The 25,980-nt window shown below is 32.8% G+C and overlaps 2 protein-coding genes across 2 annotated transcripts in view; one reads left to right on the top strand and one right to left on the bottom strand.

The window, feature by feature from the left end:
• The window catches only part of LOC145322438 (uncharacterized), a 442,211-nt gene that overhangs the window by 23,553 nt on the left and 392,678 nt on the right, over window positions 1-25,980 (bottom strand). The window lies entirely within an intron of this gene.
• LOC145323076 (prostaglandin reductase 1-like) overlaps window positions 1-25,980 on the top strand; it is a 65,321-nt gene that overhangs the window by 36,484 nt on the left and 2,857 nt on the right. The window contains exons 8-12 of the mRNA XM_080165457.1: window positions 1,202-1,247; window positions 1,988-2,083; window positions 8,871-8,945; window positions 12,852-12,940; window positions 20,844-20,873. Coding sequence (XP_080021583.1) covers window positions 1,202-1,247; window positions 1,988-2,083; window positions 8,871-8,945; window positions 12,852-12,940; window positions 20,844-20,873 — 336 coding nt within the window. The remainder of the gene's footprint in view (window positions 1-1,201; window positions 1,248-1,987; window positions 2,084-8,870; window positions 8,946-12,851; window positions 12,941-20,843; window positions 20,874-25,980) is intronic.

The raw sequence follows: 25,980 nt of genomic DNA, 5'->3' as shown, positions 1-25,980 counted from the left end.
TTTACCCCCCCCTAAAAATTTTTACCCCCCCCAAAAAAAAAAGCTTGGACGCCCCTGGTATAATTCCTAGCACAACAAAGTATAATTTTAAGAGCTATTCAAGTCATGAAAATGTAAGAATGTCCCTAAACTGTATTCTGTATTTATGCAATCTTACAACAAATTTACACACAATGTGAATTTCGCTTTAATGGAAGTTGTCATCATTGTTTTAATTCAAATTATTCATTTGAAACATTATTTTTGGTGTTATGATCTTATCTTTATATTGCTGCGCTACTAATATCTTATTTTTATCAGAATTCTTGTGAAAACAAGGATGATAATGAAATGGTAGGACAAACGAATAGTAACACTTGTAGATTGTCAGACTGAATGGAGTTGCTATGCTTCCTAAATTGTACCTAAATATTATGGGAATCTTCATACAAAGTTTGAAACCGATGGGATAATTCTAACTTGTTCAAATTAACGATAAGAGCTTACCTTCCGGACTAACGAGTGGAACGACCAACCCTAATTATAGAAAAGATTTACTTTTAAAAACCTTTTTTAGTGGGTTAAGAAAAAACTTTCGTGTGTTTCTAACGCTTAAATTTATCAGTTTAATTGACTTATTTCTTGATTTACGATCATTGTTTTTCTTTTCATGTAGAATTATCATACAACAATTTCAGGCTAATTATCATAAGCCAGGGATCTAAGGGGATAAGACAATGGCCGATAAATTCATGTACATCCCCTATGATGATGTTCAAAATCACACCTTCCGAAGATTACAATAAGTGGTTGGATAGTTTGGACACTCAACTTATTGAACTTACCAATCAAAATGCATCAATTGTCTCCAAAGTTGTTAAGCCACTGAATAAGAAAACAATATTCTAAAACTTTGGGGACTAGTGTAATAAACAGCCCAATGTCCATTCCCTACCTGATAATAAGCAAAGCTTTTCAATTTTAAGGATAACTTTGATTGTAAATTAATGCATGTTAGAATTATCCTAATCATTTTAAAACCATGTAAAAGTAATTTATATTTTAACAACTCATTATCAGAAGGTTTTTACATGTTTTACGTATGGTATTGATTTTACGCTTAAATTAATGATTACTGAGACGATAAAGAGTAAAATTCTTTATTTTAATAACAACGTTAATATCATGTTAAACAATTCCTTATAAATTTATTTTTGTTCAGACATATGGGGTTACGAGTGATTGGTTTTACTGGTTGTAGCGACAAGGTAAAATTTAATTGTAGAAAAGCTAATCTATATATGGATACCTGCGTTTGTATGTCTGTATTACATGCTTGAAGCTAAGATACTAAAAAATTGAGGCTTAAATCTAATTATGTTGAACATATTCGTTCTAAAAGCTTTGCTTATTATTTAAAGAACTGGTTAAATGATTGAACTGGTCATCTAGTAAAGTTTTGTTTGTCTGTAGCTTAAGATTTCAATAACTAAAGAACCTATTGAGTTTTCCTTTTGAAGGAATGTTCAACAAGGTCATTAATAGTTTTAGGCTATCCTTTTTTAGAATTAAAGCCTTGCGATGGGTTTAAGCTATTTTTACTGTCCTTCTATACCCCTTTGAATATTTACAGAATTAATTTAGGCATCATAGATAAAATTATTGTACTACTAGGAGAGATATGTCCATAGCAGATAATAATCTTATTTCAGGCATCCTGGATAAAAACAGAATTAATGTACGACTAGGAGAGATATATCCATAGCAGATAATAATCTTATTTTAGGCATCATGGATAAAAACAGAATTAATGTACTACTAGGAGAGATATATCCATAGCAGATAATAATCTTATTCTAGGCATCATGGATAAAAACAGAATTAATATACTACTAGGAGAGATATGTCCATAGTAGATAATAATTTTATTTCAGGCATCATGGATAAAAACAGAATTAATGTACGACTAGGAGAGATATGTCAATAGCAGATAATAATCTTATTTCAGGCATCATGGATAAAAACAGAATTAATGTACGACTGGGCTTTCAACTATAAAACACAAGATGTAAAACAAGCACTCAATATAGCAGCTCCTAATGGGGTAAGTATGTTTTTAAAGATTTCTTGTGAAAAATCCCCTGACCAATAGGCATCTACATAACTATTATTGTCTTATTGTCCATATTGCTATGATAAAATTAGATTTGAAAATACAAAACTAAATTGTAGCAACTACTTGATTAATGATATTTGCATTTTAATTACTAGCGAAGATACTCTATGATCTAAAAAATATATCCATGAACATGAAACCTAAGTAATTTCTCTTTTGAATATTCCTATTATAAATGAGAGTATTTAATTCCTTATTATTAACCCATTAACCACTTCTTTAAAAGTACTAAGCTTCAATCTATATTTTTTATGTTAAACATCTGATATGTAGACATTGAAATTTATATGCATTAATCTATAAATATAATTTCATATGCGACGCTTCTCTTTTTGTATCCTTTCTGCTCTTGATTGGTCTTTTGTCAGATGTAAGAGTTACTGAGTAAAAATGAGTTTATTGTTTGATGTCCAACAAGTAGGACACAACAAGTAGTGCGCGAAATGAAAATAATTTAAATACAGGAAAAGTATGTGTACTGCATTACAAAATGTAACAGTTTTAGAAATGTTATGACTTCTTTAAATAAAAACTTCTGCAAAAAATATAAATGCGAGAAGCAAAAAGTTATTCTACTGAATATTTCAGTTTTGTTAAGCCAAATTGCTACCTAAATCAAAATGATTGTATTACCATAGGTCTTATCATTTTAAAGAATGCCAATTTTTTTATAAATAATTTTTATTGAACGGTTCTGGGTATCATATTATATAGTTCTGTCTGTAGCGAAGGATCTCTCAAACCGCTAAACCTATATGGTTAACCTTTACAGTGAAGCTTCTTATAAGTTCATTAGCGAAGATTTATAACTATTTTTAGGGAGGGTTTCTCCACCCTCCCAAGAGAAATCACCCCAAGAACTAAATGACACCCCTAAAATTTTTTACTTTTACTATATAAAACTCAAATTGAAAATTGGGAAAGGGAGTTACCTTCCGTCCCCATCTTTAGTTCACCTTTAGACCTCTAGAGTCGTAGCTGCTAGTAGTTCATATAGAGATGCTACGCTTCCAAAATGTCCGTATTGTTAGGGGTTAAAGCCTTGAGGCAATAATTCACCAACAGGTGTGCACTCAACCATATCACAGTAGAAATTTTAGAATATTTTCAAAAAAGTAAAAATCTAAGGCTTGTTTAAAAGTCTTTTTATAAAAGGTAATAAAAGTTTAGTTTATTGTTAGTTTAAGTCGATTTTTCTTTTAAGAGAAACGTTATAAATGTAAAGAGGCTAGGGACAAAACTTTGTTTTATTAAAAAATATAATCCAAAATGAGTCACTTTTTTCCACTGTAAGTCTGACAAAATTTGAACAGCCTGAAAAATTGCATTGAATAGAAATTTAAAGTAAGGACATTTTTCTTGTAATTAGCCACTGTACTTTTGAAATATATTAACATGAGACTAAAATATAAGTGAAGATATAGGTTTCTAGTAATGTTTTAATCTGTAGCCAAGATCTCATTCTCTATTGATCGATATTGGCCGTTTTCATTGTTAGTCATAAAGCCATCTTCTTTTTAACAATCTTAAAAAATTACTCTATGTTTGTTTGAAATAGATACATTAGATTGAGGCAAGAATCTAAAGGGATAAGACAATAGGCGATTAGTTGATAAACACATCCGATTACAAGAAACATAATTACCCATTCTGTAGATTTAAATCATTGGTTGAAAAGATTGGACATTTAAGGTTTTAACAAAAGTATCCAAAGTATTTAAGCCAACCAATGTGAGATCGTGTTTATAAAACTTTGGGTTTCAGTGAAATTTACAGTATAATCTCCCTTCCTCCCTCCCTGGTTTTAGGAGATAAAACCATTTGTTTTATACATAAGTACTTGGACATATTGTAATATAGGCTACAGGGTCCCATAAAAGAATTGGGTTTTATAGCAGCAAAGCCCTAAATTTTGCATGTGACCTAAAATGGTATTTAGATGTACATTTTTACAAGTAAGTTATACCTATATTTTAGCATACATCATTATAAGCATATCCTTTAGATTACTAAAATATAAATAAAAAAGACCCTGTATTTGAATGCATGTATATGGAGATGCGATCCTCAATTTTCAAATTCTTTGAACGTACATACGAGACTTTTACAGAAATGCTTCGCATCCACAACTATCTATCTATGCTTGATATAAAGTCAACACTTTATAGATCATATTATGAATCTTTGATTGACACGTGCCCTGCAATTATCTAGTAGCACTCAGGGGCAAGACACAATTACTTTAGCTAGGCCCAAGGCATTATTTGTATCAATTTATGCATTCATAGGCCTATCTTTACCTATATGACACCATATACGGGTAACGCTAGCCTATTCATGGTAATCTGTATGTGATTTGCTAATAGTATATGTTTATTAAAGATATTATGTTTATAGTTAATGTAATCATATAAACAACCAGTACATATATGTATGCCTACAACCATGCCTGATTTACGTCACATATTAACACACAGATATTTAATTGCACAGACAAACACTAAAATCCTGGTCCAGAGCTAATGTTATAGCATGTACCTCTTGAATTTATTCAGTTATTTATTAACTCTCCTACCATCAACTTCTCTTTCTGGCTTTAAAAGGTAATGACTTAGTTGTTTGGCATGCATTGTAGTTTAAATTTAGGCCCCTTAGTACTTAGCATGAATTGAGCTCAGGCCTTATGTTAGAACTCTAACACTTAGCACAATTCACTGCTTGGGACTTAGGGCACATTTCTGTCCTACTCTACTTATAATTTTAACACTTATCCTGTAAATATTTTCATACTTAACATATGCACTTGTAATATAAATACACTTTATAAAAACATTTTCCTTCCTTAATACTTAAATATACTTATATAATTCTGATCGAATATCAAAACCAACCATTTATTCTTAGGTTAAAGCAACATAATACTTCGCGTGGGTCTTTTGTTGAGCTTCCACCAGCTCAACCAAATTCGTATTATACTTGTGGGAATAGAGGGTTAAGCATTCTAAACAAACGAACCGACGATGAGAATGTCTATGTGTATTACATTAAAATTAGGATTTAGTAGTACTCATAGAAGAGCGGTCTCCATACCTAACTATGGACAAACGCCCCATTCGCACACACATATATAGCACGTGTCAAGCAATATATCCTTCCATCAACCCACCCCAGGTGTCCACGCAATTAGGCAAGACAACCTATTTATTAATTTTACAAAAATAACATTAAATCAAATTGTCAAAGGTATATCATTATCACTAAAAAAACATTACTTTAGTTTTTAATCTTAAAGGCAGATTTTCCTAAATTCCCTCCCCCCAACCTATTTTTTATATAGATTTAAAATAAGGGGAATGGGATACTTTTATTTATTATGCCTGATCCCTGCGGGCTGCCTAACCCTGTTGGGTCTATACTTGCAGTGCCCTAAATCCTGTGGGGCTACTCATTACCAAATACAATCTAACCTAACCTGTTCTAGAATAACAAACAAACGAAAAGCTACTCTCCCCCCGCGCACCCCCCCCCCCTTTTTTTCATTTTCTCAAAAATACTTATAAGAAATTAATAATATGTAAAACTTACGAAACTAATACTTTCAAAAATGACGGTACGTGGTATTGAGTGAGCACCCTCCCCACCCAAACTCTTGATATAATCAACAATATCCTTTCCTAACCCTACCAAAGCCAAGACACTTCCTAAAGTCATCTTTAACACAAATTTACAGCTAAGTAAAAGAGTATTCTTTGTTGAAAATGTACTGTAATATAAAATTGAAATGATCTAGATATTATATCTATCTAGAGGTTTCCTTTTCCTATGAGGGATGAGACTTTATTGCATATAGAAAGCTTCCTATAAAACATAAAAAAAAACAATATTGGAGGCGATTTTTAAAACTTCCTTTGATGGACGGATATAAATAAATAAACAAAAAGTGATGATTAACCATATTGATAGTGTTTCTTTCTATGCAAAGTTTTAAGATGAAAGATCAATTCAATACATAAAAGTATAATATATTTTTAGAATAACTAGTGGATGTGCCTCCAAAATTTTGTTTTAACTTTACTTAGATTTTCCTGCTATATAAAGGCCAAAAAGGAACTAAAAGGCACTATTGAAGCATCGATTGATTTTCATTTACCTGTATACAAAAAAATTACTGAATGTGTTCTTCAATTTTATGTTTCTATGTCTTTTTTTTTGAAAACAATCGCTGATCAGGTTTTAGACTATATTAATGACATATATGAACACCTGATTAATAAGTATTTATTGCTATTTAATATCAAAGAATTATCAGCTTAATTGCATGAACAACTAATATACATATTTACCCAAGTTCCTTCCGTACATAATTATATAATTTAGACTTCATAGTAATTAACAGAGCGATCATCCAATTTTAGCAGAAGCTGCACCTAATTGAAGCAACTTTTCAGCGCCAATCATATAGAGAATTATCCATGGAAAGTCATACAACTTTATAGAGATGCTACGCATCTAGAAACAAGAACAACAAAAGCTCGCAAATCAGACAGACAGACAGATAGACAAACAAACATTAACACTTGAAGAGTTTCAGTCTCAAAATTGATTGAATTCAGGATGTATAATAAGGTTGGACAATAGACATACTTAGATTTTAGGACTTTTAGTATAGAGATGCCTCGCTTATAAAACTGTGCCTTAAGATCCTAGGAATTACTATTAAAAAAGCAAGATTATAAGTTATTTATCTTTGTAAAAATTTGGTTTCAAAATAACAACATATTTGAATTGAACATTAAAAAAAAATTGGACAATTCTAACTAGCATTAAATAATGATCAGAGCCATCCACTTTGGATGGGCTGATAGACTAAATATAGAAGAGCTACGCTTTAACAAAAATTTATAGATTTGACTTTTTTGATGTTATATCTGTTTCCCGAGGAAATAAACATCCCATTTCTGTGTCCAAATTTTTGGACATTTTTTTTCCGAAAATGATGTTTAGTTTCCGAATAGGGGGTTACATTTTTCCGGATGGGGGGGAGGGGTGAAAAAAAGAAGAATGAGCGGGAAAATTTATGCTTTTGCAGGGAGAAAAGATAAGTACATTGGATAAAGTAGTAAGGTTTTTGTTCTTAAAAGATCTTGCTAACCACTGAATCGATTGAGTCCTTCAATTTAGGGAAGCTTCATATAGGTCCTGGGAAGCTATAAGATTATTTTATTTCTAAATTTAATTCTTGGGATAATTTCATACTATTTTTCTGTTCTTCCATTATTAAACACTGGAGCTGGGTCCGCAAGTAAAATAAAAAGAACAGTAAAGTACTATTCAGTAAAATTAGAGAAATTATTATAACATATTTATAATTTCTTTTTGGCAAGTATTGTCATTTATTGTCGTAAATAACATTTTTGTTGTTACAGCTTTTTAATTCTTTTAATTTTCAAAACTGATTTGCTTTCTCATTTTTTATAATATCTGTAATTTAAAAAAAAGAATATTCTTATGCTTATTTACATATTCCTATATTAGTAAAGTTTATTGTTTACTAAATTAGCATCATCCCTTAGAGTCAAAATGCTCGGACTTTTCCGGGGGGGGGGGAGGTGGCAGTTAATTAAGTCCTATTTTCTCTAGTCAAGCGTGTGTGTATTTATGGGAGGGACATATTCTCTGAAAATAAAATAACATGCCTAAATTAACGAAAAGAGTTAACCGTTACGGACAGACTGACGTACGTACGGAACGACCTTAATTATAGATAAGCTTCATTTTTAACAAAAATCTACAGGGGGAGCTTTCACCAGAAGTAGAACAATTTTGCCGTCAACTTTTCCCCCAATCAGATATAAAAGCTTGTTTTGAATGTAAACATATTCTTAAATAATAATTATTACTGCTTGGTATTGTCTCAATAGAACTTTTTTTGACTGACAGAAAAGTTAGAACAATGATAGATTAGACATTTTGTACCACGATGATAAGATAGTGTCAATAAATCACTGAATATGACATTTTTGTCCGTAATAACCTCATTTAAAATCTGTCAATGATGAAGGAATGTATAGTCAATTTTCTTAATAACTTTTTAACAAACCGTCAGACAGACTGACAAACGTACGAAAATAAGTTATGGAGTAGCTGCGCTTATAAAAATGATTATTAGAATATTGTTCTCTTTCAATGGATAATTGTCAACTACAGTGTTATGGCATCTTTTAAATAGAAAATCATTAACAAAATACATTTAGGAAAATATATCTTCAAGTTTTATCTATAAACACATTAACTAAACAATTACGAAAACTTAATATTATTATTACACCACTACTCTATAAAATGGTTTCGTTCTTAAGTAACTTCGGCCGGTTTTTTTTCATTTTTGTTATTGCTACGCTACTTAAGGGCAAAATTTTTATTGATAAATCTAAATATCGAATGATCATATCCAAGCTCCCCTATAAAAAAAACCTTTAACTTGAGACGTTTTAGAGATCTTAATTCGCTTACAAATAAACCCCTACTTTAAAATCTATGATAAAATTTATAATTGTTGCTTCAAACGTTACCTTTCTTTTGAAGCGTTGAAATCTCCAGAAGAAGATTTAAGAAATTGCAGTATTTAAGTTAATAACGCTTAGCTTCCCTCATAATGTCTGTATATCTCTGTAATGTTTATTTTCTTCTGCTTTTAAATTTTGTTTTTGTTTAGGTTGATATATTTTGGGACGCTGTTGGAGGGGACTTAGCTAACACAATTCTTCCTTACATGTCATACTATGGACGGGTAAGTAACTTTTGGTTAGATTACGCCCGTAGGTTTAATGGTTCTTCCTTATCCTATTATATAAAGGAGTAAGAATTCTCTATTTTAGAGAAGATTTTCATAGGTCCTGAAATGTTTTTTTTTAAGTTATCTTATTATTTATAAGTTAGTATTGGGGTGGTTTTATGCTATTCGTATTTCCATCGTTTTCCTTTCGACTACAGAGCCTCTAGATGCTAGAGGCTCTGCCGTTAGTATAACTTAATTCAGACATATAATATTTGTTTAAGGTTAGGTTAAGATAGGTTTTTAGGTGTTAGGGATTACAAAACACTTACAAATGCTTTTATTTGAGTTCCAAGCCTTTTAAAATAATCAAACATTGCCAGGACCAGTAGAAGGCTTCCTTATCTTACTGGCAGACAGACGGTTAAACCTACAACCATGCAAGTACTTTTAGAATAGGATATAGACATTAGGGTGGGTTCATATCGGAATTAGACAAAGCGGGGATATGCAACAGATAAAATTAACCTTAAAAACATTTCTGACCGAAAAAGAATTTTAAAAAATTGAGTTTTAGAACACGACCACTCAAAAATATAATTCATTACTTATTAGTATGCAAAGACGACATTCAAATTTTTTTTTGAATCAGAACTATTGCTTCATGGTGCTCCCTGGAAAGGCCTTGAGGAGCTGAATCAGGAACTTTTGTCCGTTTCAAAATATCTCGTTCCTAGCCTTAGAAATCACTAAAAAAACAAAAAATTTTAAGGTTTATTGAGAATTGTCCAATTTGTAGAGGTTTTTTAGAATTTCTCAGGCTAGGAACGAGATTTTTTGAAACGGACAAAAGTTCCTGACTCAGCTCCTCAAGGCATTTCCAGGGAGCACCATGAAGCCATAGTTCTGATTCAATAAATTTTTGACTCCCATTTACAAATAGCTATACAATTGAATGTCTGGTCGTCAGCGGTTTTAAGACTTAGGATAAATTTTAAATCACCCAGAGGTGTATTATATCTATATAAATTGAGTGCAGATCCCCGCTTTGGCCTCAGAAAAAAAATGTCCAAAATCGACCCACCCTAATAGACATACACGACCTTGAAGCTTTGTGTAAATGTTTAGCAGGGAATTAGGGATAAGAAAATGGACGATATCATATCAAAGTAAAAAAATAGAGGGGGGTAGGGGTTAAAAAACTGTATGTTCATGGGCTGTGGACTTTCAATTGGGTCTTTGAATATCAGTCGATAGCGTCGGAAATATTAACACAGCCAAGTCGCTACAAAAAAAGCAGAAAGCAATTTGCTAGCAGACGAAAAAGGTCCCTACTACTGGAACCAGGTAGTTGTTTGGGTTATACATTTATTGATAATATAATCTTTCTTTTGATTCGTATGTGTAAATTAATAATAACGATTTGAATTATGCTCTATTGTCCCTTTCTTCCCTGGTGTAACTATATATACATGTATAAAGTGTATTATAGAATTAAATGCTGAACAAAAATATAATACAAATACATTTTGAACGAAAATTTTTAGTTAAATGTCTATCCTGTATCCTTATAATAAAGTAACAGGATGTATGTTTGTTTGTCTGTTCCGAAGGATCTCGTTAACCGCTGAACCGATCTGGTTCTCCTTTACAGGGTAGCTTCTCATAGGTCCCGGGAAGGTTTATAACTATTTTGGGGGAGGGTACCACCACCCTCCCAAAAGAATTCGCCTCTAGAAAAAAAATTACACTCCTCCAATTTTTTTTTATTTTTAATTAAAATTAAAAATAAGGGGGGGCACCCCCCCCAAAAAAAAAATTACTTTCCTTTTAAAATCTAAAATAATAAATTGGGTTATCAAATTTGACTCTCCCCTCCTCAAGTGCCCCTAGAGGCCTCTAGGGGCGTAGCCGCTAGTGCACTATAAAGTACTTGGATGTTCGTATGTGAGTATTTCATTGATTTACAATTACACAAGACAAATCTGAAGGAAACTTGGTCAAATTATGGTTTAAGTACAGGGTGGGACATTGGGCTAGTCCCCAAAGTTTTATAATAACATTTTCCTATTGGTTGGATCACAACTTTGGGGACATTCATTGAATTTTGATTGATTGGTTCATCAAGTTAGATGTCCAAACGTTTCAACTACTAATTATAATCTGCAGAAGGGGAAATTTTGTATATCATCATTGGGGATGTACATTAATTCATCGGCCATTGTCTTATCCCTTTTGTCTTTGTTCCTGGACTGTATTGCACCAAAGAGGAAACTACCCATTCAAAAACCAATCTTCCCTAAAAAGATTAGATTCTTTAAACTTTAAACTTTATCATTCTATGTAATAAAGTAGTAAGGTTTATGCGTTTTAAGAAAAATAGCTTGGTAATAGCTGAAGTTGTAGTTTTGAAGGAATCTTTGTACATGTCTTTGGGTCAATATTGGGCTTTGGAGCTGGCTTTACTTACATTTTATTGCATCTTTACGTGATATGGTCGTTTTCGGTCTTGTTTTAGGATAGCTTTTGGCTTTAATCCTAAAAAGGTTCTAATTCACAGTAACTAGAAAAAACTAAAAGCAGTAGCAATCCAAGATTTAAACCCTTGGTACCAGCCCAAAATTTCCGTTTTTGTTGTAGGTTTTATTTGACACAATTCTGCAGCACTTAAAAAATTGTGCATGCATTCCCTATACGAGGTTTCAAACAGATAAGGATATTTCATCTGACAAAAATATTTTCGCCTTCGCTTAAAACACAAATTAGTAATTTGTTATTTTCGAATAAATTTAGCATGCTTAAACAATGCATGCTGTTGATACAGAGATTAAATTTGAAAGGCTAAAAAATTTTCAACAAAATGTTATTCGATTTATAATTCAACTCCTGGTATTATGAAATGTTCTAGTGGCTTCATTCCCAGAGGAGTTTTTACTACCCTCAATTTGCAAAAAAAAACCGTTCTTTATCTTAAAAGTTTTGTTTATAGAATCTGGCATAGACCTAAACATAGCTTCTATTAAATGTGAATAGATTGTGTTTGAACAAAATGTGAATGAACCAAAAGCCCTTGTTTTGAACGGTTTGTTTGTAGCCTTTGAAAATTATTTTCTGACATTTTTATGCACTGGAAATCATTGGGAAATGGGTGGCTGTCGCTTGCCAATATTTGGGGTTACAGGCTATTTACATTTTTCTATGGTGCTCAATCGTGTCCGCCAAAAGTCTATCTCTAATCTGGTATGAAGTAGTAAGTTAAGTTTTTGTCTGTCCCATAAGATCTCGCTAATTACTAAACAGAATAAGTTCTGGCTTTTTCACATATGTCCCAGAATGGTTTTCATTCTCAAATTTAAGACTTGTATATGTTTTAGGGCATTTTTATAACAACAACCTCCCGCCTCCCTTACTCATACCGCAGAGTATGGCCGACTACGCCAACATTAAAGAAACTGTTTCAATATCAACTTATCTTCCATTGTCCTATCTCTAATGATGTTAAATTTCAGTTGATAATGGTTGGAAACCTGGCAAACTACGGGAACATGGATAATCCTGTTTCTATATCAATTTATCTTTGATTGTCCTATCTCTAAATATAATAAATTTCAGGTGATAATAGTTGGAAACCTGGCAAACTACGGGAACATAGATAATCCTGTTTTAATATCAATTTATCTTTCCTTGTCCTATCTCTAATAATATTAAATTTTAGGTGATAATGGTTGGAAACCTGGCAAACTACGGTAACATGGATAATTTTGTTTCTATATTAGTTTATCTTTCATTGTCCTATCTCTAATTATATTAAATTTCAGGTGATAATGGTTGGAAACCTAGCAAACGACAGCAACATGGATAATCCTGTTTCTATATCAATTTATCTTTTCTTGTCCTACCTCTAATTATATGAAATTTCAGGTGATAATGGTTGGAAACCTGGCAAACTACGGGAACATGGATAATCCTGTTTCAATATCAATGATAGATCTTGCTATTCATCTCAAGGAATTATATCTTACATTAATTATGAAATTTGTAAAAACAAGGATGACAACATCCCTATGTGACGAAGATTAAAAATAGATAAGGGCGAACAGACTGATGAAAGTTGTCTATATATGTATAGTTGATACTCATCTAAATATTAGAGGCCTATCTAGTAGCTTATCTCATATAGAGGCAGGATAATGATTCCTATTAAATTTCACTTCTTTGTATTTCGTATACAGCCGGATAGACATTTAGAATCAAAGCTTAGATTCGCTACTTCAAATATTACCAATTTTCTGCCGTTTGTATTGTGTAGGTTTTTAAATGGAATTCAACACTTTTAATATTAGATTTTACGGAAACTCTCCTAATATTAGATTCAAGGCCTTTAATTTCAAATATATTTAAGCCTTAACTTATAAATAATAAAAGCCTAAAAGTAAATAAAAATTTTCCATGCTTTATTGTAAAATTTACTTGATATTGACAGATATTCCGTCAATCCATTATGGATATATTCCAAATATGTGCGCCCTCACATCCGCAAATGTATTACATCATCAGAACCGCATACTTTTACAAAACAGCACAAACATTTATATCTTATTTCAATTCTAAACGAGCCTACATTTTTTTGTTATTGCGACTTTTTGCAAATATCTAACACTGTCCTAGTGTAATAATATGCGGAGGTTAATACACACCTCAAAATCCCCGCCCTATACTTTTCTTTAGCCTAACCTAAAAATATACAATAGAGTTTATATAAAGAGTGATCAAATACTGTTATTTAATGTTATATGGATCACCTTTTCTGATAATAATTTAATAATTTGTTTGCTTGCTCATTTGTAATCGTTACAGGATTCTTCATTTCTAAATTTACATCCTGATATAAAAGTAAAGACAGTCTAGGAGTCTGTTTGTACCGAAGGATCTCTTTAACCACTGAACCGATATGACTCTCCTTCACATTCCAGTTATTTATGTGTTCTGGAAAGGTTTTTAAAACAAATTGGGGGAGCGTAGCACTACCTTTAAAAGGGAAATCGCTTAAAATGTCCACAACAAAAAAAAACTTTTCATTTTAAAAATAAGTGCGCCTTGCCGCTAGTATATCTACATGAACTTTAGAAACTTTAGAAAAGCCTAACCATCCTCTAAAGTCCTAAAAAAAGGTTACTCTATTTTTGTGTGAATTATTCAACTACCTATATAAAATCCCTTACCTTTCTTTAATTCCAAATAAAACACCGACAGTGCAGTTTTAAAGGATAAAACATGTAACATGTATTTTTTTTATTTTCGTGTCCGTGAACAACAGTTTGTGGTCTTATCCTGTAATATACTGTACTAAGATTTTTTTATCTGAATCTAAAGATCTCGAAAACTGCTGGTCAGAATTGGTTTTACTTTTTAGGGAAGCATAATAAATGTCTTTTGGTGGTTTTAGGCTAATTTCCTGAGCCACTCGCCTTACACTGAAGGAGTTAAGCTAATCAACTAGTTCCCGAAAAAGCATTAGAAAGAATACCTTTTAGGATATAAAATTATTACACATTAATTAACTTTTTCTTGACAAAAATATGTTTCATTGTTGTTTAAAACCTGACCCTTCTAAGCCCACCTGGAACCCTCCTTCCCAACAAAAAAAAAGTATATTCCAAAGATTTCAAACCCTTATCTACACAGTATATTATTAATCAACCACATGTTAGCTGCCTAGCTGTAATATTGATGTCAAAAAGGACTTTACAACTGAACTTAAATCCACTAATCTGTTCTAAGATTATAGATTCAATATGATATTAAAAACCCCGCGAAACTATAAAGAATTTGTTTGTTTGCAGCGAAGTTTTGCTCCCAAGCTTTCTTATTCTTAAATGAAAACCAGGGATCTTAATGAACAATAATTGATGTACATTCCCTATAATGGTAAACAAATTTACCCCTCATGAAGTTTTAAAAAAATATGGAAATGTTTATACACTTCTTGGTTGCTAGGTTAGTACCCAAAGTTGTTAAGCCATCGAAGGAGAAAACATGCATATCAGACTTTGGGTGTCCGTAGTGGTATCTTAGTCTAAATCAAACAAACTTTGCCTAGCCTAAAATAAGCTATTCTATCTTAATAGATAGGAATACATAAAAAACAATTTATGTAATTCAACAACTTGTTATCTTTTAGAAATAATGGTAAAGCGAAAAACCTAAAACATTTACAGTCTGGATTAATGCTATTTTCTTTTCCAGAATTTTGGTTTTTACTTTAAAGCATATAAATTTGATCCTATAGAATTTGGAAGTAAAGTTAAATGATGTAGGAATCCGTCATGATGATAACAATTTAACAAACATCTAAATCAATATATTGGAAAGATTCAACAATAAAACAAGCCGGGATGGTTATAGTTAAGTGTGAGGGGGGGGGGCAGGGGGGCGCTTCATTCCAGGGGGGCTCAGCTGTTACCATATGGTTCGGATGTTCCTTGGTTTTAACCAAAAAAATGAGTAAGGAGATGAATCTTTATTAAAAAAAGCAAATATATATATTCAATTCACCGCATTTTCTCCCAGGAAAAAACAGTAAGATGTCCTAAAACTTATTTACTTCAACATAGGTTTTGCTATATATGCTGTTTCAAAAAACTCGTTGTTTTGAAACAAAGCATAGTTCCTACTACTTACTACTTACATTGGTTCCTAAGCTTTTGATTTAGTATGATATCACATTACAATTTAAGTTTTCCTTCACTAAACTGTTACTGTAAATTATTCCAAATTATGGTTTTGGAAATAATTATACTTGCTCTCACAGGGATGACACATTATCACCCCATAAGTGATTAAGACAGCTATTCTTTTTCATCTTTTATATTCAAAAATTCGATTTAACTAACTCAAAAATTCTAAGGGCAGGAGGTACTTCTTGAAGTACTGGGGGATATTGACGTCCCTCCCCTTACCAGTCACCCTTCCTTCCAGGGATATGGAAGGTTTGCGTAGGACTAACTATCCTACCTGTAAAAAATACCCACAGTTAGCGAAAACACCCACAGAACCTCAAACACTTATGGCTTTCACACAGCCAGAGGTGTACATGAAACAAGAACTGTTGGAACTGATGCTCAGTTTACTGAGAATATGAAAGATGATGGTCAAATCCGAAAGGAAGCTATCAACTTGATGACAGGACCAATAAGTTCTAAGCAAAGCTGTAAGATAGGAACCTGGAATGTTAGAACAATGTATGAGTCAACTAAAACAGCCCAAGTAGTTAAAGAAATGACAAGTTACAATATTGGAATACTTGGAATTGCGGAATGTAGATGGACAGGACAAGGACAAACTACAACCAAAGATGGCTACCTAATACTTTATTCTGGTCATGAAAGCCAACATATGTATGGTGTTGCTATAATTATTCAAAAACGACATGTCAATTCACTAATAGACTGGAAACCTATATCAGACAGAATAATTAAGGCTAGATTCCAATCAAGGCATTGCAAGTTGACTATTATCCAATGCTACGCCCCAACAAATGACAAAGATGGAGAAGTAAAACAAGAGTTTTATGATCAACTGCAATCAATCAGAAACATAGGCGTCCAAGGGGGGGGGGTAATGGGCCATTTGGCACCCCCAAAATTTTGTGAACAATACCCCCCCCCCAAAAAAAAATTACCCCTACCTTGGGGGTGCCGTAGGCACCCCCAACGATTTTGGGGGGGGTATTTACCCCCCCCAAACCATTTTGGGGGGGGTAATTACCACCCCCAAAATAAATGTTCTTTAAAAAAAAAATTTGGGGGGGGTATTTACCCCCCCCAAATTGAATGTTCTTTAAAAAAAATTTTTACTGATAGTTAATTTTAGGATAGGTTATATTGGTTTAGGTGATTGCCCCACATGGTTAAGCAATTGGCCCCCCGCAGGGGCTAGAAATAGGAGAAAGGCTTGTGTGAAAAAAACGAAGTAACGCCCCTTAAAGAGCGTTTCCACAAAAGGGACTATACCCCAATATAGTCCAACCAGTTAAAACAGTTCTTAACCATGATAACAAAAAATTTAATAGTTTGATCATGTTTTATTTGCTTGGGCCTTTATAAGGGCTAAAACCATCCCGGGGATCTATGATGTAATTGTAAAGCACTGAAGATTCCATAAAATAGATACCTAACTAAATTAAATATTTCATTAAATAATGAAAAAGAATTTCTATAGGCGATTTCTTTTGGGAGGATGTCAGGGTGTCTCAAAACTAGTTATAAAACTTACCAGGTCCTATAAGACGCTTCACTTTAAAGTATAATCATATTGGTTCATTGGTTAGTGAGTTAATTATTGTATTTTTATGTTCTAAAGAATGAGATACTACTATATATTTGAATAGTAGTGGCGCCCTTAGCATCTAAGAACTCGTGTTTTCTAAAGGGTAAAAAGGGAGGAGAAAAATAGCCTAAAACCACTCAAAGGATTGACCTATAATAGTGTGGAACCATCATGGGATCTATGTGAAGCTTTCCTAAAAAGGAGAACTCAGTATTAAAAGTAATGAAATCTGAAGCTATAGTCAAATAAACCTTACTTACTACTTTATGTTATAGGATAGTACTTATTAACTTAATAGATTAGGTAGGTGCTTTTTTTACATAATTAAATTACCCCCCCCAAAAATTTTACCCCCGGGGTAAATTAGTTTGGGGGGGGTAATTACCCCCCCCAACAGATTTGGGGGGAGTATTTACCCCCCCCAACAGACTTTAGGGGGGGTAATTACCCCCCCCCCAATCGAATTTTACCCCCAGGGTAAAAATTTTGGGGGGGGTAAAAAAAAATTTCGGCAAGCTTCGCGCGCCATTTTACCCCCCCCAAACACGAATTACCCCCCCCCCTAAAATTTTTTACCCCCCCCAAAAAAAAAAGCTTGGACGCCCATGATCAGAAACTCACTACCCAAACATGACATGTGCCTAGTTCTTGGAGATATGAATGCTAAAGTAGGAACTGACAGGACTGGAGTGGAGAACGCAATGGGACACTTTGGTATAGGTACAAGAAATGAAAATGGAGAACTTTTAATTGAATTCTGTTTAAATAATGATATGGTTGTAGGAGGTACACTATTCCAACACAAAAACATTCACAAATATACCTGGACAACGCCTGATGGACAAACAAGAAACATGATTGACCACATTATGATCAATAGAAAATGGGTCAAGTCCATGCAAGACTGTAGGAGTTACAGAGGAGCCGACATATTTAGTGACCATGAACTAGTTGTCAGTAAGATTAAATTAAAGCTGAAGCGTACTGGCCATGATAAAAAGAGTGAGATTGGTAGACAATATGATTCTTCAAGATTAAAGGACCCTGTGATAAAGAATGAATTTGTCTTAAAACTCAGAAATAGATTTCAAGTCTTAGAGGACCTAAATGACGAGACTGAGATCACATGGACTTCAATTAAAGAAAACTTTCAATCTACTGCTAAGGAAATCCTAGGACACAAGAAACCAGAGAAAAAGGACTGGATCTCTGAAGAAACATGGATCAAAATAGAAGAGAGAAAGAATCTCAAAAACAAAATCCATAATGCTCAACATTTGGCTGACATGAGCAATTTAAAAGCTGAATATACTGCTAAAGACAAAGAAGTCAAAAAGTGCACAAGGAAAGACAAGAGAGATTACATTGACAATCTGGCTGAAAAGGCCCAAAGAGCAGCTGACTTTGGTAACATGAAAACAGTATACAATATAACCAAGCAATTAAGTGGCAAATATAGCAAAAAGAGTGGTGAAACTATCAGGGCTAAAGATGGTAAATTACTCACTACAGAAAAAGAAGTTGCTGAAAGGTGGAAATCACATTTTGAAGAAGTGTTGAACAGACCTGAACCAGAAATTACTGCTGAACCAGGACATGAAATAGACATAGACACACGACCACCAACTATTCAAGAAGTTAAAGCTGCTATACATAGTCTAAAGAATGACAAAGCACCAGGACCTGACTTGATAACTGCCGAAATGCTTAAGGCAGACATAGATCTTTCTGCTAGGACTCTAACTGATCTCTTTGATAAAATTTGGAGGCAAGAAAAGATACCAATGGACTGGTCTAAAGGTATAATCATAAAACTACCTAAGAAGGGAGATTTGAACAATTGTGATAATTGGAGAGGAATTATGCTGCTTTCTATCCCAAGCAAGGTCCTATGTAAAGTTATTTTAAACAGAATTGATGAGAAAATTGACAATAAACTAAGAGAAGAACAAGCTGGATTCCGTGCTGGAAAGGGCTGTGTTGACCAAATTTTTCACCCTTAGGACGGTTATTGAACAATGTGTTGAATTTAACAAGCCACTCCATGTAAATTTTGTTGATTTCTCTAAGGCCTTTGACTCCATACACAGACAAACACTTTGGAAAATACTAAGAAGTTATGGTATACCTGAAAAGATGATAATTATGATAACTAAATTCTATGACAACTTCCAAGCCTGTGTTTCAGTTGGAAACAATAAGACATCTGATTTCTTTAGAATAAGCACTGGAGTTAGACAGGGATGCATTTTATCACCTATTCTATTTATATTGGTCATTGACTGGGTGATGAAGAAAACCACAGAGGACAAAAAACGTGGTCTCCAGCTGGGCATACTAGGACACCTAGAGGATCTGGACTTTGCTGATGACCTGGCACTGATTTCAGAAACAATCAAACATCTACAAGCTAAAACAGATAGACTAGTCAAATATGCAGGACAAGTCGGGCTCTTTGTCAATGTCAAGAAGACCGAAATTATGAATATACCTACAAACCCTGATCAAAATATAACAATAAATGGTGAACAATTGAAACAAAGCAACAAATTCACCTATCTGGGGAGTGTTATCAGCAGCGAAAATGGCTCAAAAGCTGATATTAAGACCAGGATTGATAAGGCTAGGGTTGCTTTCAACAGTCTACACAACGTTTGGAATTCAAAGAAACTTGCTCTGAAAACAAAAATCAGACTTTACAACAGTAATGTGAAATCAGTTCTTCTTTATGGAGCTGAATGCTGGAGAACTGTGAAAACTGAAACAAATCAACTTAATGCATTTCACAATAGCTGCATAAGAAGAATTTGCAAAATATTCTGGCCAAACAAAATATCAAACATTGATCTGTATGCTAAGACGAAGTGCAATAGTATTGAAGCAGAAGTGAAATATAAAAGACTAAGGTGGCTAGGACATGTGCTCAGAATGGAACAAAATAGGTTTCCAAAAAAGTGCTTAAAATGGAACCCCACCACTGGTAAACGTAAACGGGGACAACCAAAAATGACCTGGAGGCGGAGCACTGAAAAGGACCTCTTTGATTTGGAATTAACATGGGGAGAAGCTGAAGCACTTGCCAAAAAAAAGAAATTCATGGAGGAACAAGGTGTCCGTATTCTCTGGACTCAACAGTCAAAAAGAGAGATGCGCCTGATGATGAACTCAAAAATTCTATTCTTGCTCTTTTGAAATATGAATCGATAAATTCTTATTCTTTCTCATAAGTCTATTATAGAAAACTATTATCCTTACAGGGCTTACCAATGCCTTACCTAATCAAACAATACCAAAGTAAAAATCTGTACTTATGTATCCTATTACATAAACCTTTATATAAAGTAGTACGTTTATTTTGTCAAAGCTTAAGATTTCAATAATTACTGAACTAATTTAGTTCTCCTTTTTAGGGAAGCTTTCCATAGGTTCCGGGATGGTTTTAAGATAAATTATTTCTGGCCTTTGCCTTAGAATGTTTTTACCCCATTTTAACCTCTTTGAATACTATTACAGATTCCCTAGATGCTTGGGGCGTAGCAGCTAGTTTCAAATATGAATTTGAAGATATAAATTTTGGTTCTAGGAGCTCACAATAACTGGTTTTAATGTATACAGGTACGTACCATTTATTTTTTCGGAAACCGGTTTTTGCCCAGAGAAAAAAGGTTTAATATACAGTTAAAATAATCATTTATTCCAACGTTAATCAACTTAGAATGTTGAATTCTGACTGTTATTAAGCTCTTTTCATTACTTTTTCTTAAAGTCTTGATTGTACATGATAATAAGTTGTGCCCTATAATTATGGTTTATTGTCTATGATATTATCTTTAAACTTAAAAATGTCATTAGACTTATTTAGCAACAGTACATATATTTTTAGCGTCTCTATTATGACGAAGTGTGCTGGTTATGTTTCTTGTCGCAGTTTGTTTCCAAAAATTTATCCACTCCGAAAATAAATGGCGCCAAATTTGTTTGTATGAGATAGGGAAATCTCAGGGATAAACGGATTTGTATATCGAAAACAAATTAGCTGCATTTGAATGAATAGAAATTTGGCTTCTTGCGATCACGGTAATGTTGAGTAAGATGCAATGTACTATAGACGTTAAAAATGGTATATACTGCTAGCATGTCAATGGCATGAAATTAATATCAAGAATATGTAGGGAGTATTTTTCCATAAATATGCACAATATACAAAGAGTTGGGTGTTTGACTGGTGACACTTTAACTAATACCCAAATAGTTTGGTTAATTCATAACTCTTTGCTTTAGAATATTGGTAAAATTAATCTTCAAAGAACCTATCTCATTTCCCTAGTGTATATGGATAAAGCGAGAGCGTTCATTGATTTTTATTCTAAATGGAACTTCACATATACACATATACAATACTACTTTACATATGCAGTCTTGTTTTAGGGGTAAACCTCACCCCCCCCCCACACCCTTCCGTTAACATTCAAGAATAGTAAGAAACAAGCTTCCCTGAAACGTACTTCTAGTTTTTAGATTAAAGTACAAAGAGAGAGACATCGTAAAACTTCTAAATCTATAATATAAAATAGTAAAGCTTTTTTTGTCTGTAGCTTATGATTTTGATTACTGAACTGATTAAGTTCGCCAGGGAAGCTTCATATAGGTCCTGTGGTGGTTTTAAGTTATGTTTGCCCTTCCATTCACTTCGAACAGAAAGCCCCTAGATGCCAGGGGGATAGAGGCTTATACTTCTTAGGGAAGGCCTACAAGATTAGTTTTTCTTCGGATGCCCTATACCTGTCCTCGAGTTTAAAGCATAGTAAATAGGCCTCATGTCATACCATCAATTCTATTTACTACCACGTATTCAGGGATAGGATAGATAATGATAAATTACCTCCCCCAAGCTTTCAGTCTCTTGTGTAAATTCTGCCTTAGGAATCTCTTAATCATTTATGGGATTGGAAGATAAATTTAACCGTCATTGTCCCATCATCCCTGCGTAGCATCATTTCTATTTTATACGAAATTGTTTGGAGTTTCATCTAAAATACAAAATATTAACTTTATTTAGCTACTTTTCAACTAATTTGCCTTCGCAAAAGTAGAGAGATTCATCTGGGAGAAACTTGTCATTATAATAGAAAACTTTTAAAACATAAATGTAAGGGAGTGAACAATGGTCCGGTCCAATCGTCAGTTCAAGATAATAAACCTAAAATTGTTTAGTATACAATTAGCTATTCTATATAATTTAACTTTTATGTCTGCATATTTTGGGGACATTGTTCCGCTCTTGTTTGCTTACAGAATTTAGACTGCAGACCAGCTACTCTAATAAATAGATACAACAATAGAACCATCATTGAAAAATTGGTTGAAAAGTTTAAATACCGCTAGTTTGAACCAATAAATCAAGATTTAATAAAGAACCCACAGTTTTTAAGTCAATGAATGAACGAAATGTGTTCTTAAAAACTTTGGGTGCCAGCGAAATCTACAGTCCAATGTGTCTTCCCTCTCTGGGATGTAAAAGTCCTTATTTTTTACTCTAAAAGTCCAGATGTTTAGCCCATACAAAATCATGACATCAAAATTTGGAGGATTTCTAAAGATTTTTAAACCATCTTGTTACACAACTAAATTTATCTTGTTATACCAGCGACTTTGATGTAACTTTACTGAAGAAATAACGTTAGAACTCATTTTTATCATTTTTCTGTCAGCCTTAGTGTCAAAATTGAAATTTATAAGGCACGCTTGTATAAAAGCTAAAAAAACTACCATTCTTATTTTATTTCTAACATAAAAATAACGACAATTGTAAAAAAAAAATGAAACATTGCCAAGGACGTAAAATACAGCTAAAATCAGAAAGAGGGGGGGGGGGGGTGGTACATTAAACTGTGAATTAGACTAGTACCCAAAGTAAACTTGTTTCTCATCATTAGGAACGCACATTAATCTAATTTAATAAGTTTTGTCGATTAAATGGTCTAGTGATATATTATTGACAAACAATAATTTGTCGACTCGACGGCAAGTTTAGCATTACTAAATCCTAAATTAATCATGCATACCACTATTCTAATAATGAATTATCTTTTAAAAAGACAAAATTGATAGATAAAGGCAGATGGTTAGAAAAAAATATGTAGGTATTTTTAGCAGATGATTTTAATGGAAAAAATTAAATAAATAATAGGATGGGTTTTTCAACAAGAAAACATAATTACAAGGTAATATAAAAAAATAAGTTAGGCATACCTATTTTTTACTTAGATTAACTGAAGTGACTGAAAGTCATACCTATTTAACGATTGGTAATACTAGATATGTATACCTAATAACCTATATAACTCAAAGTGATTCAAAATGTAGTTTTGATTTTTTATCAAAGTGAGAGTTAACAATAATTATATCTCAAAAAAGTCAACAAATGAGAGATCGTGTTCATAAAACTATGGTTACCACTTTAATTTACAGTCTAATGTCCTCTCCCATCCTGGTTTCAGTTCATGCATATACCTATCTTTTTTCTCTGTATAATAATCAAAGCTCATCTTTGAAGTTTTTTTATGATTAATAAAAGGATAGATACAGATAAATCCACATAGGTAAAATCACTTATATACTATAAGTGGGTTAAAAATACGCCCAATCCATACAAATTTTAATTACTAAGGGCAATATCCTTTAATAGCAAGAAAAAATGAAATAGAATTTATGCTTAAACGTTGTGGGAATCTTAAAACAAATATGAGACTTTTCTAGATAAATACATCGAGATTTACATTAAATAATTTCTGACATATATTCAAACAACTAGATGTGCTACTAAATAAATGTAATGGGAGTTATTGTTTACCATTGGCAATTTAATGGATTGTCTGCTTAAACCTTTGCTTGGAATTATCTGTATAATATTTTATAAAATATTCATTTTAGTCATAGATTAACATTCAAAGCTATTCCTATAATAATAGTCTGTCGTTGTCGCAAATTGTTTCATATTTGAGCTGTTACAGAGGTGACTATTACTGCTTTGCATCCCCTTTATTTATGAAAAAGATGAGAAAAGGGGGGAGGGAGTTTTTTTCCTATTTCTAACCCCAAGGAGTCTATACTTGTGGCTTCTCAGTACCTGATCTAGGTAAAATGCATAAATAAAAAACCTTATTTTTAAATAGAATTTTATTTGGGGGGGGGGGGGGTAAGTTTTAGTGATCAAAATGACGTTAAAACAAGCGACTTATCATTTTTCTGAGATGATTATAGCCCATAATTCTCCAATTTGAAAATAAATTATTGTTACTCATATAAATAACTTTCTGCTTAAATTTATCACATGCTGCAAATGACTGGTTAAAAAGAATCAATTTGCTACACGATTAAACATTTTAATTTATCAGGCGGGTCAAGCACATATGTCGGAATCATCCAAATTTTATATTAGGTGTTCGTACACTTTCGTAAAACTATTAGAAACGAAAACTTATTACCGTAGTAGCAAATAAAAATTCCTTTCCCTGTTAACCCCAAAAATTGTCAAATGATTGTTTTTTCAACTAACATAGACGTCCAAGGATGGGGATAAAGGGGTGTTTACCCCCATCAAACCATTGAAACTTCTTATTTACCCCCAATCCCTCAAAAAAAGGCTTCGACGTCCTTGCAAACTAAATTTTCCTTTACTATTTCCTTCTGAACTATCATCATTAATGTGTCTTTTTTTGTGGAAATGAAAGATTTTCTTATTTTATATTTGCGGAATAACTTATTTGCAGTAGGAACATCACTTATTTTCTAAATTGTAAGTGCAACAAAAAATGACAATGTACTTAAAGGTTGTTAATATTTGTTAAATCTTTTTCCATATTGATCAAAAACCAAGCTATACAAGAAATCAATCACTGTACTATCAGAAAAGGGATTAAATTTATGTTTCCGCGGACAACTGTCTAAAATCAATCAGAGAGTTTTATTTCTGTTTCTCTATAATTGTGAAAACGGGGAATTATTCCAAAAGGTAAAATTAAAAAAGATATTTTTTTCAATAATGTCTCATTTTCTAACGTTTGAATAGTAACTCCTTGGTTAGGAGGGTGAACCCTGTAGGGGATAAATTGGAGCATAAACTCGGGGCTCTAATGAGATAAGGTGGCGGGGGAAATTTTAGTCAGACAAGGGAAAAGGGGTGAAAGCTTATCAGCTGCGAAACTTCTCTGCAAATTGGGGTCTAATAACCGTAGGTACATCTGTAAAATTAATGTAAGTAGATAAATTAATAAACAAAATTAACCCTTGTATAAATTGATAAGTATTGTATGAAATGCTTGGACACTCTTAGCTTGAACCAGCCAATCAAGTCTCCAAGGCTTTTGTGTAAGCAAATGAAAAATGTGTATGTAAATCGTTGGATATAAGTATAATTTACAGTCCTTATTCCCTCCCTTCATGTTCAATGTCACACCCTGCGTCATATTCGATCAAAACTTTAAAGTTAGCTTGCTTACAAAGAACATCACTCAATATACATATAAACACACTTTTTTTTCGTGCGCACTAACAAACCTATACAGGCCAGTTATCACAAAAGTAACATTATTCTTATTATATCTTTATTACAATTTACTGTTCTCTTTACAGTTTATAATTGCTGCGCTACTTATGGATATAATTGTGCATATATATGGTTTAATTCCCCTATGGAAATAAAGGGGGAGGGATAATGGGA

This window comes from Acartia tonsa, chromosome 6 (assembly GCF_053477335.1).
Source record: "Acartia tonsa isolate MP-2025a chromosome 6, ASM5347733v1, whole genome shotgun sequence".
NCBI classification, from domain to species: domain Eukaryota; kingdom Metazoa; phylum Arthropoda; class Copepoda; order Calanoida; family Acartiidae; genus Acartia; species Acartia tonsa.
The sequence above is the reverse complement of the archived record's forward strand: the minus strand, read 5'-3'. Positions and strand labels throughout refer to the sequence as shown.